Source organism: Camelus bactrianus, chromosome 17 (assembly GCF_048773025.1).
Source record: "Camelus bactrianus isolate YW-2024 breed Bactrian camel chromosome 17, ASM4877302v1, whole genome shotgun sequence".
Taxonomy (NCBI): domain Eukaryota; kingdom Metazoa; phylum Chordata; class Mammalia; order Artiodactyla; family Camelidae; genus Camelus; species Camelus bactrianus.
This window is the reverse complement of record NC_133555.1, coordinates 37,129,011-37,144,036: the sequence shown is the minus strand read 5'-3', so window position 1 is coordinate 37,144,036 and position 15,026 is coordinate 37,129,011. Positions and strand designations below refer to the sequence as shown.

At 49.9% G+C, this 15,026-nt stretch overlaps 1 protein-coding gene across 1 annotated transcript; it reads right to left on the bottom strand.

The window, feature by feature from the left end:
• Nucleotides 1–284: 284 nt before the first annotated feature.
• On the bottom strand, nt 285–2,208 carry TMEM158 (transmembrane protein 158). Its single transcript, XM_074345057.1, has one exon. The coding sequence runs from the start codon at nt 1,802–1,804 to the stop codon at nt 920–922; it is 885 nt and encodes a 294-aa protein (XP_074201158.1). The 5' UTR covers nt 1,805–2,208; the 3' UTR covers nt 285–919.
• Nucleotides 2,209–15,026: the final 12,818 nt, after the last annotated feature.

Genomic DNA, 15,026 nt, shown 5'->3' with positions numbered 1-15,026 from the left:
AATGGGTAAAGCGATAAATCACATAAAACCCTGTATGCCACCCTGACAAGTGTCAGTGAGGCTGAGGGGTATTGGGTGGGGGACAGTGTGGTAAGAGGCAAAAAAACTGCCATTAGGGCAAGCAATATGGTTTCTATCCTACCTCTCCCGGACAGGCGAGGGAAACAAGAGTTAGCACTTCTCTAACTTTTTGAGGATTCCCTTCCTCACGGTTCAGGGGATCATCTTATAATTCTTGGAGTCCTTTTCTGAATCAAATAAAGAAAAAGCTACATACGCATCTCTGGAGGAAAATGTCTGTATTAAAAGCCAAAAAAACACGGAAGTACAAGAAGAAACGCCCACCTGGCCACATCACTGGATAGATAGACTTGGGAAAGGTTCATAAAGTTCATTTTCAGCGGTAACAATATATCAGTGTTAAATCATTCCTATGCCCCCCTTAAATAAATTAAAAAACAACAAACTTCAAATACTATGTTCAGATACAAAGAGCTTCTCTTACTACAGCAATAGCAATTTGATTTTTTTTTTACTAAAACTTTCATTTAAAACAGTTATTAAATATATAAAACAAATACACAGGATTTGGTCATTTTCTGCCATGAATATAGGGCACGTGGGTGTGGGGAGGGAGGAGGGCAGGGGGACGCGAAGAGGGGAAAGGACCCCAATTCCCTCCTCTCAGCCTTCCAAGCTGCGGATCCCACCCTGCAGGGCAAGGGCTTGCATCCGCGTTTCGGAGCCAGAAGAGCGGCACAAACCTTGCTTTTCCCACACTCTGGGGCCTCTCCGGCGGTCCCCTCCCCGGAAGAAGAACTAACGGTCACTACAGCACGAAGCACACCGGCCGAGGCTCCCGGCGGGAAAGGCACCGAGAGCACGGACACAGGGCAGACGCGGGGAGGAGCAGGGTGGGTCACTTGGTCGCCGCCCCCGAGGTGACGGCCGCGGCGGCGGCGGCGGCGGCGGCGGCGGCTGCGGCGGCGGCGGTGGTCCCCGCGGGCACGGCGGCGGGGGCGGCGGCGGCGGCGGCGCTGGCGGTGGTCCGGCGCTGCTCCATGCCGTTGGGCAGGAAACCGGCGATGATGGGCACCGGCCAGATGAGGGCGGCCACGCTCCACACTACGATGACCAGGGTCATGAAGCAGGCCACCAGCGTGGACTCGATGGGCTTGCGATTCAGCCGCCAGCCCGGCTCTCCCTGCAACTCCTCCAGGCTGAAGTCCAGGCAGCAGAAATGTAGCGGCTCGCCCTGCAGCCACAGCGGCCCAGGGGGCTCGGCACCGGGGTAGGCGGGCAGCGCGGTGGGCGCCCCGGCGGTGGCGCCGGCAGGTCGGAGGCGGCCGGGGCGGCGGCCGCGCACCCAGCCGCAGCCCACGCAGAGGCGCAGGTCCTGCTGCGCGCCGCCCGCCGCCAACCCCAGGTGCTCGATGAGCAGCGGCGGCCCGACACGGTGGAAGGCTGCGGCGAAGAAGGCGCGGCCGTGCGCGTTGGTGGAGAAGAGCAGCAGGTCACACTGGAAGCCCCGCGGGCGGCCCCAGCGCACGAGCAGCGAGCTCAGCATCTGCCGCTGCACGCTGATGTTGCACGGCGCCGCCGCCTCCTCCTCCGGGCCCGGTTGTTCGGGGGCCCCAGGCGCTGCCGAGGCCAGCAGCCGCGGGGCGGCGGGCTCGCCAGCGGACGACGCGTTGACCGAAACGTTGAGGGGCGCCCCGAGGAGGCCGGGCGCGTCCGTAGCCCCGCCGCAGGTTGGCGGCAGTGGGCAGGCGGCGGCCAGCAGCGCGACGAGCAGGGGCAGCATGGCCTGCGGCGGGCGCCTACGCGCGCGGGGCTGGAGGCGGCTGCATGGCGTGCGGGAGACGGGCCGGCGAGCGGACGGCGGGACCGCGGGGGCTGGCGGCGGGCGGAGTGAGGAAGCGCCGGGCCCCCCTCCAGTCCGCGAGGGCGGCGCGGAGGCAGTGGCGGCTGCTCGCTAGGCGCGGGGCTCCGTCCCGGCGCGGTGGCGTCTGGGGTTCCCCGCCGCCCCCGGTGCGGGGGCCCTCGGACGGGCAGGCTGCTCTGCGGGGCCCGGCACTCGCCGGGAGCAGGATTCCCCGGTTCGGCTCCGCCTCCCGCGCGTCCCGCCCCGTCCCGCCCAGCCCTCCGCCCGCGTGGTACGGAGACTCCGGGGAGGGCGGGGCGGCACGCTCAGCGGCGGGAGCGGGGGCGTCGCGGGGCAGGTCGGGAGGGGTGCAGGCAGCGCGCGGGGGTGGGCCTCGGAGGCGGGCGCGTGGGCGGGGCCGGGGCGTCGGTGGGGATCAACCGATCGTCCGGGCGGGGGTTGGCCCGGCCCGCCAAGCTTGCGGACTCACGGGGCGGCTCCGCTACATCGCCTGAGTCCAACTCCTAGCAGAGAAGGTGCTCTGAAATAATTGCGTCCTCGGAGGGAGGCTCGGGGGCCCGGCGACCACCCCGTCGTCACAGCTGAGCGGGGCTTGCGATGTATCGCCTTAGTCCTCGGCTGGACCCCGCTTCTTTTACAGAAGGAAAAACAGGCCGAGAGAGGGGATGAGTTCCCTAGGCCACCCAAGAGCCAGAACCAGACCTCCTGGCCAGTAGTCTTTTTGCCTTTTGTCTTTTAAAATCTGGAGAGTTTGGCTGGGTTTTAAGGCTCTTCCAATGCAATAGATTTACTTGATGTTCTCACCGCAAGCGAACCCCCGAGGAAAATTCCAAGAACTCTAGGAGTTCGGAGTGGAGAGGGTCAGTGGTGGCAAGGTGAGCCCCGTAGCCTTGTGGCTCTGGGGTTCCCCATGGGGACTTCAACTCCCGGGAAACAGCTCCTCTGGTGCAGGGCCCTTTCCTGGCAGGTCCAGTGAGCATGCATTTAAAGGATGCATAGAAAGGATTTCTATGTAGAATGCGTGTCAAGAGAAGAGTCATCCCCGTTAAGATATTAAGTGGAGGGAGACCTGTCAAAAATAATGTGCCAAGATCAGATTTATATTAAAACAAACAAACAAACAAAACAAAACACTTCAGTAGCAATGTGGCCTTTTACACTTGGTAGGAAAATTCAGTAATGCTGCTCCAAGGGGACATCTTTGTGGTCTAAAGCCAGTGTGCTTGCTCCCTGAGCACCAGCTGTTCCTGAGTCTGTGGGAAGGACTGGAGGGAGCAGAAACAGACCCTCACCAAAACAACACTTCCTCTAAACCAGCTAAGTTCTCTGAACACAGCTACATTGCTAGGCTTGGTGGCTGATGATACATTTCTGGCAGATTTGTCTCTTGTTTCTAACAGTGAGTAAAACCAGGTTGAGGAAGATGTAAAAACAGCCCCAAAATAAAGGTCCCAAACCTACCTGGCCTCTTCCCTGCTGGGCAAGTCATTATTCTGACTTGGCAACAAGACTTCACGCAGCTCCTACCAGCCTGCGGGCCAGGACCCGCCCACCTGGCCCTGCCCTGCCCAGGCTGGTGGAGGAGCCAGGCGCCATGGGGAACCTCCTGGCTGGGCAGAGTCCGCACTGGAAGGCTGAATTGATCTGCCAGAGCCTGACGGCCAGCAGCACTGAGGGGTATGAGCCAAGGCAAGTGAAAGACTAGGAAGAATGTTCCAGATAAGCCCAGACTTTCCTTCTATCAGATTTAAGGGAGAGAGGCAAATGAGATTCCTTCCATCTCCCCAAGTCCTATCATTTTTATCAGACAAATGGAAGACTTTGATACATCTCTATTTTGTCTATAAAATATAAATAGCAAGTTTTCTACCTGAACTGTATTGTTAGAAAACAATCATGAGGACTTCAAAGAAAATAATTAGTAATGACGCCCAGTCCTTTCACTTCATTTCCGATGTCCCTCCCCTGTGTTGGCTTATTTTTCCTTGTGCTGCCTATTGAAATTATACCTAACAAAAAGGTCTCTCTTGGTTATTTGAATTCCTTTCATCCAATGACCTCAGCGTGCTACAGGTACAGTAACTTGTTAGTTCTCTCTTATTATGTGGGTGGAGTGAATGTATTATTACCACATGCTGTAGACTGAGAAATAAGCAAAAACCCAAAAGAATCGTAAAAATAGGACAGAGAAAAGAGGGGCTTAGAAAGCAGAGGTTCAACTATATCAGTCACTTGTGCAGGTTGTGGTAGTTGTGTCGGTGTGTGTGTTGGGGGGGGCACTGGGAAATGGGGGAGAAAATTCTTTCATTCCTACCTGCCTGAGAAACCCCATTCCTCAGATGGGAAACTTGTGGGCTGATTGCTGAAACAGCTGAAGAGCTGGACCTCTGTAGCAGGCATGGGGGAGGGCTGGAAGCCCCCAGTGTTTGGGTGATTGGAGCCTGACGGTCCTGTTCCCTGTAGTTTCCTGTTGCTTCGTGATTTCCACAAGTGTCTCAGCCAGATCTCCAGGGTATGAAGGTTTATCCTCCCTGACCACTGTGGTCAGAAGTGAGATTTTCTTCCACACACTTCTGGTAGCAATTACAGCCTGCACAATTCATTTGATAATTAATCACGGGCTGCCTTGGGACAAGGCTGCTGTTGCCAGCTCAAGCTGTTACTAAGACTTAATTCTGTCTGGTGCATTCATTATTTGCTTGTGGATACCCTGTGTGTGTGGTGGGCAGGGCCACTGCTGGTGTTTCTTTTCTATTCAGAGAGTCTAACATCATGCTGGGCTTCTGGTAAGATTTCAGCAAAGACTTTGAGGAAATAAACTTTGGCTGTAATGGAAAGACAGGGACTGTCTAAGAGAGACCTGGGAGGAGGAAAATGGGGCCTGGGTGATACATGTGTAGAAGAATTTGAAGGGGAGAGAAATCCTGCCAAGTGAGCCCCTCTTCTGAGCTTGGCCTGGCATTGGTACCTTTACCGATGATAACCATTCCTTAAAAGACACTTCTTCTGCTCCAGGCACTGTGTCAAGCACTTGAAATCATACCCACCATTGTCTCCTGGAGATGAGATTACTGTGGCCATTTTACAGACAAGGTAAACTGAGGCTCAGAGGGATTATAAGTCACTTGTACAAAATCACAGTGGTGGAACCAAAATTCAAACCTCGTCCGGCAACCTCATTGTTAATCACATCCCTGCTAAATGGCCTCCGCCTTCACCAACAACCTTGTGATTTGGAGGTTATTGTCCTGTTTTAATGATGAGGAAGCAGGTGCAAGATAGCCTGGCTGCTGGCAAAGTCCAGGTCATCTGCATCTCTTCAGCATTCCAATTACATCTACTTTGCACTCAGTTCCGACTTATAAATACCACCAATACTGAAATTCTAGAGGATGTCTTCCCCATCCGGTGCATCCTTACAGATGGAGCCCTGGATTGTGGTTCCCCACGTCCATTGCTCTGCCTCCAGGGCCAGCAGGGCACCTGGTACAGAGCAGGTGCTCAGTAAGTGCCGGTCAGGAACCTAAGATTCAGCAGGGACTGCTCAGATGGGCTGACATCCAGCCTAGGGCTCCTGAGATAACGTGGGGGCCCTCAGGTATGACATTGATGGATCCTAAGATAACGTATGTATAAGTTACCTGAAGAAGTATTCAAGAGGTATTGACTAAACCACATTGATGGGGACAGCAGAGTCTTTTCTGTGAAAAAAACTGTCATTAACACTTATTTCCAGAGTTAGCATCTGCCAGAGGAGCCTAACTGAAACTATCTTTTGAAAACATTTTTTTTGTAGTAGGGTAATGTGCATTTCTAAAACTTTGATGGTACTTTAATTTATTTGGAAAGACAACCCTTAAAACAAATGATATTTTGTAGTTCTTTTATCCACCTTATAAAAAATTAAAATGTCATTCAGCATTTATAATTGTAAATTCTGAGAACTTCAATATGGGAAATGTGGGAGACAGAGCTGGGTCATCAGAGCCAAGGCAACTGAATGTTCCCCATCACCCCCTTACCAGAGTCATAAAAATTTATTTCATGCTGTTTCTAAACAGCACCAAACACTCCCTTCAGATGAAATCGTTAGCATTCCATTTCCAAAGGTAAGGAGGAGGCAGAGGAGGCGGAGGAAGCAAGAGCCCATTTAGAGAGTCAGGAACATTGAAACACATTTGTCAAAGTCTTTCACATCTTCTAACCACCCCCCTTCCTGGTGGACCAACTGGCCCCACATGTTTAGGGACATCTCCCAATTGCCTGGGCACACTGCATCACTCAGGGGTGCTGCCTGGCATTCCCTTCATGTTGAGGGGTCTTCTTGGTCCACATGTTCTTTTTCTACTGAAGTCCTGGAATTTGGGGATTTGAGAAAGTTGTGAATATGGGCGGGGCCTTCGGAGCCGGGCAGACTTGGCTTGGATACACTACCTTGCTGTTTCTCAGTTTTCTTATCTGTGAAATGGGCCTAAAAGCTGCTCTCTTGTGAGGGTTCAATTGGATTCTTATTGCAAAACAGGTCAGGGCCTGCACAGGGTCAGCATTCAGCGGGTGTGGTTAGTGCTTTTGGTTCCAGAAACAAGGGCACGTGGCTCCTCTGTCCTCATACTGCTGTGAAAATGGATGTGTTTGTACCTGCAGGGGTTCCGCATTGTAAGTGGGAAATGAAGAGAGCAGGATGGCTCCTGGCTTAAAAAAAGCTTTACCCCTGTTTACACAGAGCCATTCCGGTAATCAAGCAAATTTAAATTCTACTGGCCATGAGAGTTGGAAGGAATCACAGAAGCCACTGCATCCACACTCCTCATTTTATAAATGGGGAAACTGAGGCCCAGAGAGGGGTTCTGGCTTTGCCAAAAATCATAGTCTGGTTGGCAGCAAAACCAGGGCTGAAAGGAAGCCAAGACCCTTGGCCAGCTGGGCATCAAATGTGGCACCTCTGGAAGTGCAGTCCTTTGCAGCACTTTTACAGCTGCACTTTACAAATGAGGTCCAGTTGCAAAGTGAGAGCAAAGAGCCTTTCTAATTTACTTAGAGAAAAAGAGGGAAATGATGGGCTTTATAATTGCCGGAATCACACTTCTAATTCCATTTACAGGATGGAAGATTGATTGCATGGGCTGAGAGTGTCAGCATGCTTAGCAAGCTTCCCTTCCGATGCAATTAAGCCTTGCTTCCTCCGGCTCTGCTGAGGACCTGGGTCAGGCCCCAGGAGACTTGCATGTGAGCTGGGAGCCCAGGCTGAACTAACCCCAGCCTCAGGTCCTAAAGAAGTCCACGGGAATAGGCAGGAACTTGAAGCCTGTGATCACTGAGGCCATATGGTCACGCTTCATGGTACCTGGTCTGCTAGCCAAACTCCTGCAGTCCCTCGCATGGTATCAGAATCCTCAAGTGACTACCCGCTTGAAAGTGTGTACCAAGGCCATCCAGAGATGGCTGTGCCCTGTCCTTACCACCCAGGCTGGCTACCCTCAATAGCAGTTTCCATCTTGATTATTCTTGGGTTTGCTTTGCCCTGTGCACTTTGGAGATGTGAGCTGTGAGCTGTGAGCCTTTCCATGGAAGAACCCAGTGCTGCCCTGGAGCTGGGCCTGTGGTCCCAGCCCTATGCACCATAGCCTACCATGGCTCACCCCCTCTGGCTGGCTGTTGACCAAATGATGGAGCACACAAATGGGAGGGACCAGACTTCTCCTAAAGCCAAAACCCTGTGGAAATCTAATGAATGAAGCTCAGACATCTCTTGCACTGCCCACTTGCAACTCACTTTTGAGTGACAGTAATAGAAAGAAAACATATTTGGCCTCCCAAAGACAAACAGAGAATCTTACAATGTCCCGTACTCCACCAATGCCCAACCATTGCACTGTCACAGACATTCATTCCTGCAGTGACATACCGTCCCCCAAGAGGGCGTCTTGCAGAGGGGACCCATTAGAGTTCTGAACTGACCTCTGTGACTTACTTTCCTTAAATCCAGTTCACTTTAGTCTCTTGTTCATCAATGATCTGGCATCTTGCTTTAAGCTCCAAAATGGCAAATCACTTTTATCTTGTAGGCTAACTTGGATTGGTTAGAATTCATTGCCTGAGTGCTGTGTTAAGAAGAATTCTAAGGCTGAATCTTGGCTCAAGGGGGAAATACTGTGATGAATCAACAGTAGCTGCCAGGGTATGAAGAAATACAGATAGTGAACATCTGTGGTTTTGTCTACCATTTTCTTCTGGAAAGGACACCCCTTTCTCCTGGGTATCTGCTGCTCCCTAAATCCATATGGTTCTGGTGTAGCTACCAGTTAGAGCACCGGGACTGGGTTTCAGTGATGGACATGTGACCCAGGCCTAGCCAATCATAATGCCCCAACTGTGTAACCACGATGAGTTTGTCTACTGAACAAGCACGTGACCCAAGCCAGCCAATCAGAGATGTTCCTTGGAATTTGACACATGAAGCTTGAAGAGTGAAGGCGTCTCTCTCCTCTGGCGTCTCTAGCTGGGACCAAGTGAGACTGGAGTTGTCTGCAGCTCTGCCCACCCTGTTCCTCCACTCCCTGCCCCTTCTCTCCCTGCACACAGAAAGCCTGTTTGCAGTAGGAAGGAATCTTCAACAGCAAGAGCTGAGAGATGCTGGAAGGCCTGGTGTCGTCATTTGAGACCCTAGATCTTGCGGGACTTGAAGCCTGCACTACCCCTGCTCTGACCAGACTGTGAGCTTAAAAGCACAGCTGTGAAGCTGGCAGCTGGCTAGAGGTAAGAGTGTGACACCTGCAACCAAATACATGCAGCCACTCTCTGTCAACCCTCTCGTTGTCACTTAAAACACCCTCAGCTCTAACACAGCTTTAATGTTACTGGGAAGCCCCTCCACACGCCCTCTCCTCACAGCCCCCGGAATGCCTGGCTCTATTCTGTGAACCTCTATAATTCTCTCCGAGAAAGAGGACACTTTTTTTTTCTCTCCTACATCATATTCATAAATGCTCTGGGCAGCACTCCCTCCCCTACTCAGTCTCAGGGGAAATTTCTGTTCTTCACAGTACTCAGCATTTGAACCAAGTTGTTCAACATTTGTGAATCTGTGTTCCAAGGTCGTAATCATGAGTAAAGAGAAGGTTTGTAGCTCTGAGACATTTATCATATGTTGTTTACGATAGAGAAAAATTGGAAACCAACGAGATGCCCCCAAATAAGGGGATGGTTAAGGAAATACAGAAATGTTCTCACTATGAAGGAGTATGCAGCCATGACAATTCTATTTACAGAGAGTTTTCTGCTGGGGGTGGCACTGAGACCACCACGCAGAACTTAGCCCCTCTTGTGATGTCCAGAGTGTGGAACCCCCAGGACTCTTGTGGTTGTTTGTATAATCTTTGCCAATGCTGTGTGCAGTTTGGGGAGAAGGCATATTGCATAAGGCTTGTGATTCCACCAACAATCTCATGAGATACTCCCTGTTACAGGGGTCTGACTTCCTCTTGCTTTTTCCTGCGCGGCACCCAGCCTCACAACCTTCACTCTCCTCCCCTCTAGGTTTCCTCGGGGAACCTCAAAAGTCCTTCCTTTCTGTCATGAAGAGTTTTCCCCCAGCTCCTACCTCCCAGTTCATCCCAGGACTCCCTTGACCTAAGCCATGCCAGGAACCAGACCCTTCCTCCTTATAAGACCATTGAGCCTGGGTTTTTGCCACTGGGGTGTGTTCTGGAGCTTCCCTATCTCCCCCAAAATTGGCTTCCCAGACCTTAACTGTGCCCGAATGCCCTGGAGGGCCCCACCCTAGTGGTTCTGATGCAGCAGGACATGGGGGGCACGAGTGGGCCTGAGAATCTACATCTCCAGCAAGGTCCCAGGTGATTTCCAAGTGATGCAGTGATCTGAGGACCACACTTTGAGAACCACTGGCTCGGAGCATTTCTTCTGAACATATAGAATACTCTCCCTAAGAGGAATTTTGGTGAACAGTGTTTTCTTCCTCTTGTCACATATTATTATTGTATTATTCCTGGAGATGGAAAAAGTTACAAAAAATATTTATGCTGGGAGCATCTCCTTCCCAGTTCCTTCAGAGGAACAGAGAAGGGGATCCCAGACTGCCCATCAGCTGGGTTTGCTTAACTAAAGAGATTCAGATCTTTCCATGACTTGGGAAGATGATTTCCAGCAACTAAGCAGGGCAGCTCCCATGGTGTCCAGGGCAGAGAAGGTGCCATCATGGGGAGCCGTGTCAGGAGCAGGGCAGTGCCAGCAAGGGTTAGAGTCTGGGCGCCAGAAGCCAGGTCAGACCATCAACCCACTGGCAGCTGTACTCAGTTAACACTGTACGAAGGGCATGTCAGAGACGGCCAAGGGCACAGCTGGCCTCGCTGTCTCTGCCCCCTCCCCAGGCCCTTGCTCTCTCCTGGTTGAGGCTGGGGGTAGGAGGACCAGGCCAGGTCAGCACATGAAGACATGAAGGCACCTCAGACTGATGGTGGGCGCTGGTGGAAGAGCCACGGGTGGTAGAGAAGCCCCCGGGACCTGGTATTAGTCCCGCCCCGGCGTTCGCTGGTGAGGCTTCTGTCTTGAGAGCATCACGTCACCTTCCTGAGTTCCAGTGTCTCATTAGTAAAACAAGGGGCCTGGCCCAGATGATGTCCTCTACTCCTTAAGACTCCATGGTCAAATGGGTCCTCAGGGCTGGCCCTTCACTTCTCGGTTGGGACTGTCTTCTAGCTGTGGGGGAAGGAGGAGGATGGGCCAGCTCAGATGTTGCGAGAACGTGGACCAGGTAGGAGTCCTTGATGTGTTTTGCAGCCTCTTTGGTTATGAGGGGTCGTCAGGCTGTGAGAGACCCAACACCCTGACCAGTGGAACAGGGTGTTGGGAAGCACAGGTGTGGAGATGGGTGGCATACTTGGCTTCTGGATGTGGGGAGTACCCAGCACAGTTGGACCCTCTTTGACACCCCCCCCCCCCCCGCTGGCTGCTGGGATCTGAGGGGCAGGGAGAAAAGCATCAGTAGCTCTCGCTCGGGCCTCTCTGGACAGGAGCCCTGACTGCTGACAATAGATGTGGATTGTGAAGGGAAGGGACGTGCTCCACTTGGTGAGGGAGGAGGGCACCAAGGACAATATGGTAGTCTACGTGCAGGACTGTGGCTTCTCCCTGGAGCCAGCCAGGGGATGCAGCATTACCTACTAGGGTACCAGTGGGGTTTTGAGGGTCATTTATGTAGTTTCCCCAGATTCTATAGTCGCACTCTTCCCAGGAGTTAGAGAGCTCTTATCTGCCAACAGGAGCTCCTGGGGCCTTCCCAGCTTCAGGCAGGGCCTCTTCTCTGGCCAGATGGGGCTGCCCCTGTGACATGGGGACAGACCTAGGCTCAGGGTGTTTTGTTTTGTTTTGTTTTGTTTTGTTTGCTCTTTCTCCCTTCATGTGTCCCTCTTTTGAGGTGCCTGGGGATTCTCTTGGCTGACAGCTAGCTGAGCACTTCACACTTCGTTGAAAAGTCACCACAATAATTACCAGATCATTAACAGGGGATTTGGAAAAGGCACTTCAAAGCATCCTTCTCAGAATTGCTAAGACAGGTGTAAAAGTCTATCTGGGCAGAGAGCAGTGGTTTAAAGGGATGTTGGGGACTGAGGGTGAGGTGTTAATTAAACTGGGCTGAGCAGTGGCAAGGATGGGTAACCTTCTAATCCAAGCATGGTAACAACCCAGGCAACGGTGAGGAAGCCTGACAGTCTTCGACAAAACTCAAAACATACAGACTCCGTTTCTCCTCTGATACTTTAATAAGGAATTTGAAGTCAATCTTAGGTCTTCCTTAGAATGCCTGGTACCTATTTTGACAAGATTCGTGTACAAAAAACATAAACCAACTTTCCTGCACTACGGGCCTCATTATTAATTTTACTCACTAAGGTTAATGGAAAATCAAACGCCCAAAAGCCTGAGGATGAGGTGGGCAGATAAACTCTCCTTATATCAAAAATCCTACAGGAAGGAAGAGAAATGGTTATGTCTCAAATAGGCGGACAATTAGGAATGCCTACTTAAGCTGCTTGCTTTACTGACCCTTTAGCTCTATGTGTCCCATCCTGACAAATCTGCATACTGTTTGGATGGAGATACAACCCTTCTCTACCTGGATCCTTGTTTCCAGAAATCCTTGCCCATTTGCAAGTGATGGCTGGGTGGCAACAAGTTCAAGTACAGAGCCTTTATCTTCCTGCATTTCAGAATCCTAGTCACCCAGATGTCAAGACTCACCCAAGACAAACGGAACCAGAATCCCTGGTATCCATATTTTTAAACGCCTCTCAAGGTGATTCTTGTGCAGTTTTTAGAGTACTGTTGTTTGGGAACTATAGTAGCTAAAAATACTTTTTGTGAGTTTTTGTTCTTGTTTCAGCATATTCAAAGCTATCATAGCGCAACTGCTTTAAAATGTCACCTAAGGGTCTTCAGCTTCCTTGAGAGGGCTGATTTGCAAGAAGCGTTTCCTAGATGCCAGACTGAAAATGTAAGCCAGGCATAGGAGTGTTTTGGCTCGTGGTGATCATCTTTAGCGTCAGGCAAGTATCTGTCTGGCACCTTGCTGGCTGACGAGGCAAAGTGTGAAGTTCATGGTGTTTTGTATTCAGAGGATAACAAAATGTACCTAGGACATCATGCTATCTGGGTATGACTTGCTAAAATGCAATTGTGTCTGCTTGTGCATGAGACCATGCATGCTGTGTGGGCCTAAATGTGTTGGTCCAAACTCCATGCCCCGTCCCAGACTCTCTGCCTGACTCCTAGACTGTGGTCATGCAATCTGAGGCTGCCTTTCACTACAACCATGGGAGAGAGAGGTACTGGGTGGTCTCAGAGGATGGAAGAGGAGGGAGATGCTGAGTAATCCCAGGGGGGCACATAGATAGGAGGGGTGGCCCCAGAAGGGTTGGATGAGAGTGATGGGTGGGCAGTACTAGTGAGGAAGGTGTCACCAGCTAGATGGGAATCCACAGCTTGGGAGGCCCTCTATAACTAACAGATCAACCTGTCCTCCCCCACCAAATCCTTCAATATGCTGGTATCAACTTGTCATTTGGATTTTATTAAATTTTATTAAGGGGGTGGGGAGTATAACTCAATGGTAGAGTGAGTGCTTAGCATGCATGAGGTCCTGGGTTCAATCCCCAGTACCTCCATTAATAAATAAATAAATAAATAAATAAACCTAATTACCCCCCAAAAAGTAAAAAACAGGTGAAATTAATATATTTTACTTAACCCAATGTATCCAAAAGATTATTTCAACATATCAACAGAAAAATTACTAGTGATATGTTTTACATTTTTCATACTAAGTCTTTGAAATCCAGTGTGCCTTTTATACTTATAGTGCATCCCAATTCAATCACTGTATTTTCATTGGAAATACTTGATCTGTATTTTATATTTCATAAAATTTATGTAGATACACATACCCAAGCTGTTCCATATAAACTTCAAGTTTTCCAGTAACTGAAGCAGGTAGTAGTTTTTACATGTACATTTAAATTAATTAAAGTTAAATAAAATTAAAAATTTGGTTTCTCAGTGTCTCTAGCCACAGTTCAAGTGCTCAGAAGCCACATGGGGTAGTGGCCACAGCATTGAATAGACTTGTTCTAGAGTGTACACACTTAAGCTCATTTTGATCAAATTCCCTGTACCTAGAAATGTGTTAGCAAGTGTTCACCTATATTTAGATGATGCACAAACTCTCTCACTGAAATACGGGAGACCAGCCTTGAGTTGTTGCCCTGTTTCCAATCAGCTGTGTGACCTCAGGTGAGTTACTTTGCTTCTCTGGTCTCTGTGTACACATTTGTTAATGAGCAAGTGTGACCTCAAATGTCTCTTCTAGCTCTCAAATTATACATTATTTCTCTCTTCCAAAAGAGAAAGGAATGAGGGCATGATTAAAGCCAGGGGCATCAGGACACACACACCCACTCACATAATCTTTTCAACAAAATACATAAAATCGATGTTACCAGACTCTGGCGTCTGCTGAAATGCTGTGGGCAAGCAGGACTCCCAGGGCGCTCTCTTCCTCTCCTCCAGCACTGAGAGACTTTCTCCAGAAGGCCCAAGATAAAGAAATATGAAAGCATTGTCTGGGCTCCGAATTCCAGGAAATATTGCTGGTTTGTTCCTTTTTATACACTGCCTTTTAAGGAAGAAAAATCCTATATGTGGATGGAATCCTTCATTGGTTTCTGCAATGGTTTTGAGTCACTAGCTTCCTGGAACTTGGACTGTGTCCTTTATATGTAAAACAAAAGGGCCTTGGCTCTCCCAGCCTCCCCTCTGTTAGATTGTATTGTGTGCTCTTGACTTGTCACTCAGCCTGGGGCTTTGGGTTTATCGAATAGCATAACAGCTCTACTGTATTTTAGATACAGAGCTCCGAAAGGGTGGTCAGGGGATTCAAGTCAAACCAGAGAGTAACTATTGAGGCTTAAGGTCCAGCAAGCCACATAACAATTAGGTTTGGCCAGAACTTGCCTTCCAAATGGAGGCCATGGACCTGCCAGTGGGATAAAACTTTTGGGCTCTGTATGAAGGCCCCAGTTCTGAATAACAGTTGCCCTAGACTGGTGACCTTTTAAGACTAGAGTGTCATTTCTTTGGGTCCTAGAAGGTGCACATAGTTGAAATAGCCTCCTCACCCTCAAATGAGAGATTCTGGTCTTAGGTTTGAATTTGAGAGAAGAGGATGATAAGAAACTGAATGTGAGAAGAGGGTAGAGGGGCAGGAGGAAAGAAAAGGACATTAAAGGAAGATGCTAAAAGTTATCAGTCATTTTATGTTAAGCTAACTTCATACTAGAGCCTATACAGACCAGGAAACACATAAAAAACCTGTCACCAGTTTATATTCTGCTTAAAGGAAAGACAGGCTAAAAAGAAGCAGGAGTGTGGGATTTTGTCTCCTCATTTCTTTAACCAGAGTGAGAATTGGGAGGAAGGTTATAACTGACGTATTCATTCATCTGTTCACTAATTGTGGTAGATAGCTTTCAAAGATAGTCACCATCAATTCCTGCCACTCTGTCCTTCCATCATGTCCTTCCATCATGTCCTTCCATCAAGAGCTGTGGTTTATTTTCCCTTCCCTTCC

Coding starts and splice junctions, on each gene's coding strand:
- TMEM158 (XM_074345057.1), bottom strand. CDS start 1,804: ATGCTGCCCCTGCTCGTCGCGCTGCTGGCCGCCGCCTGCCCACTGCCG.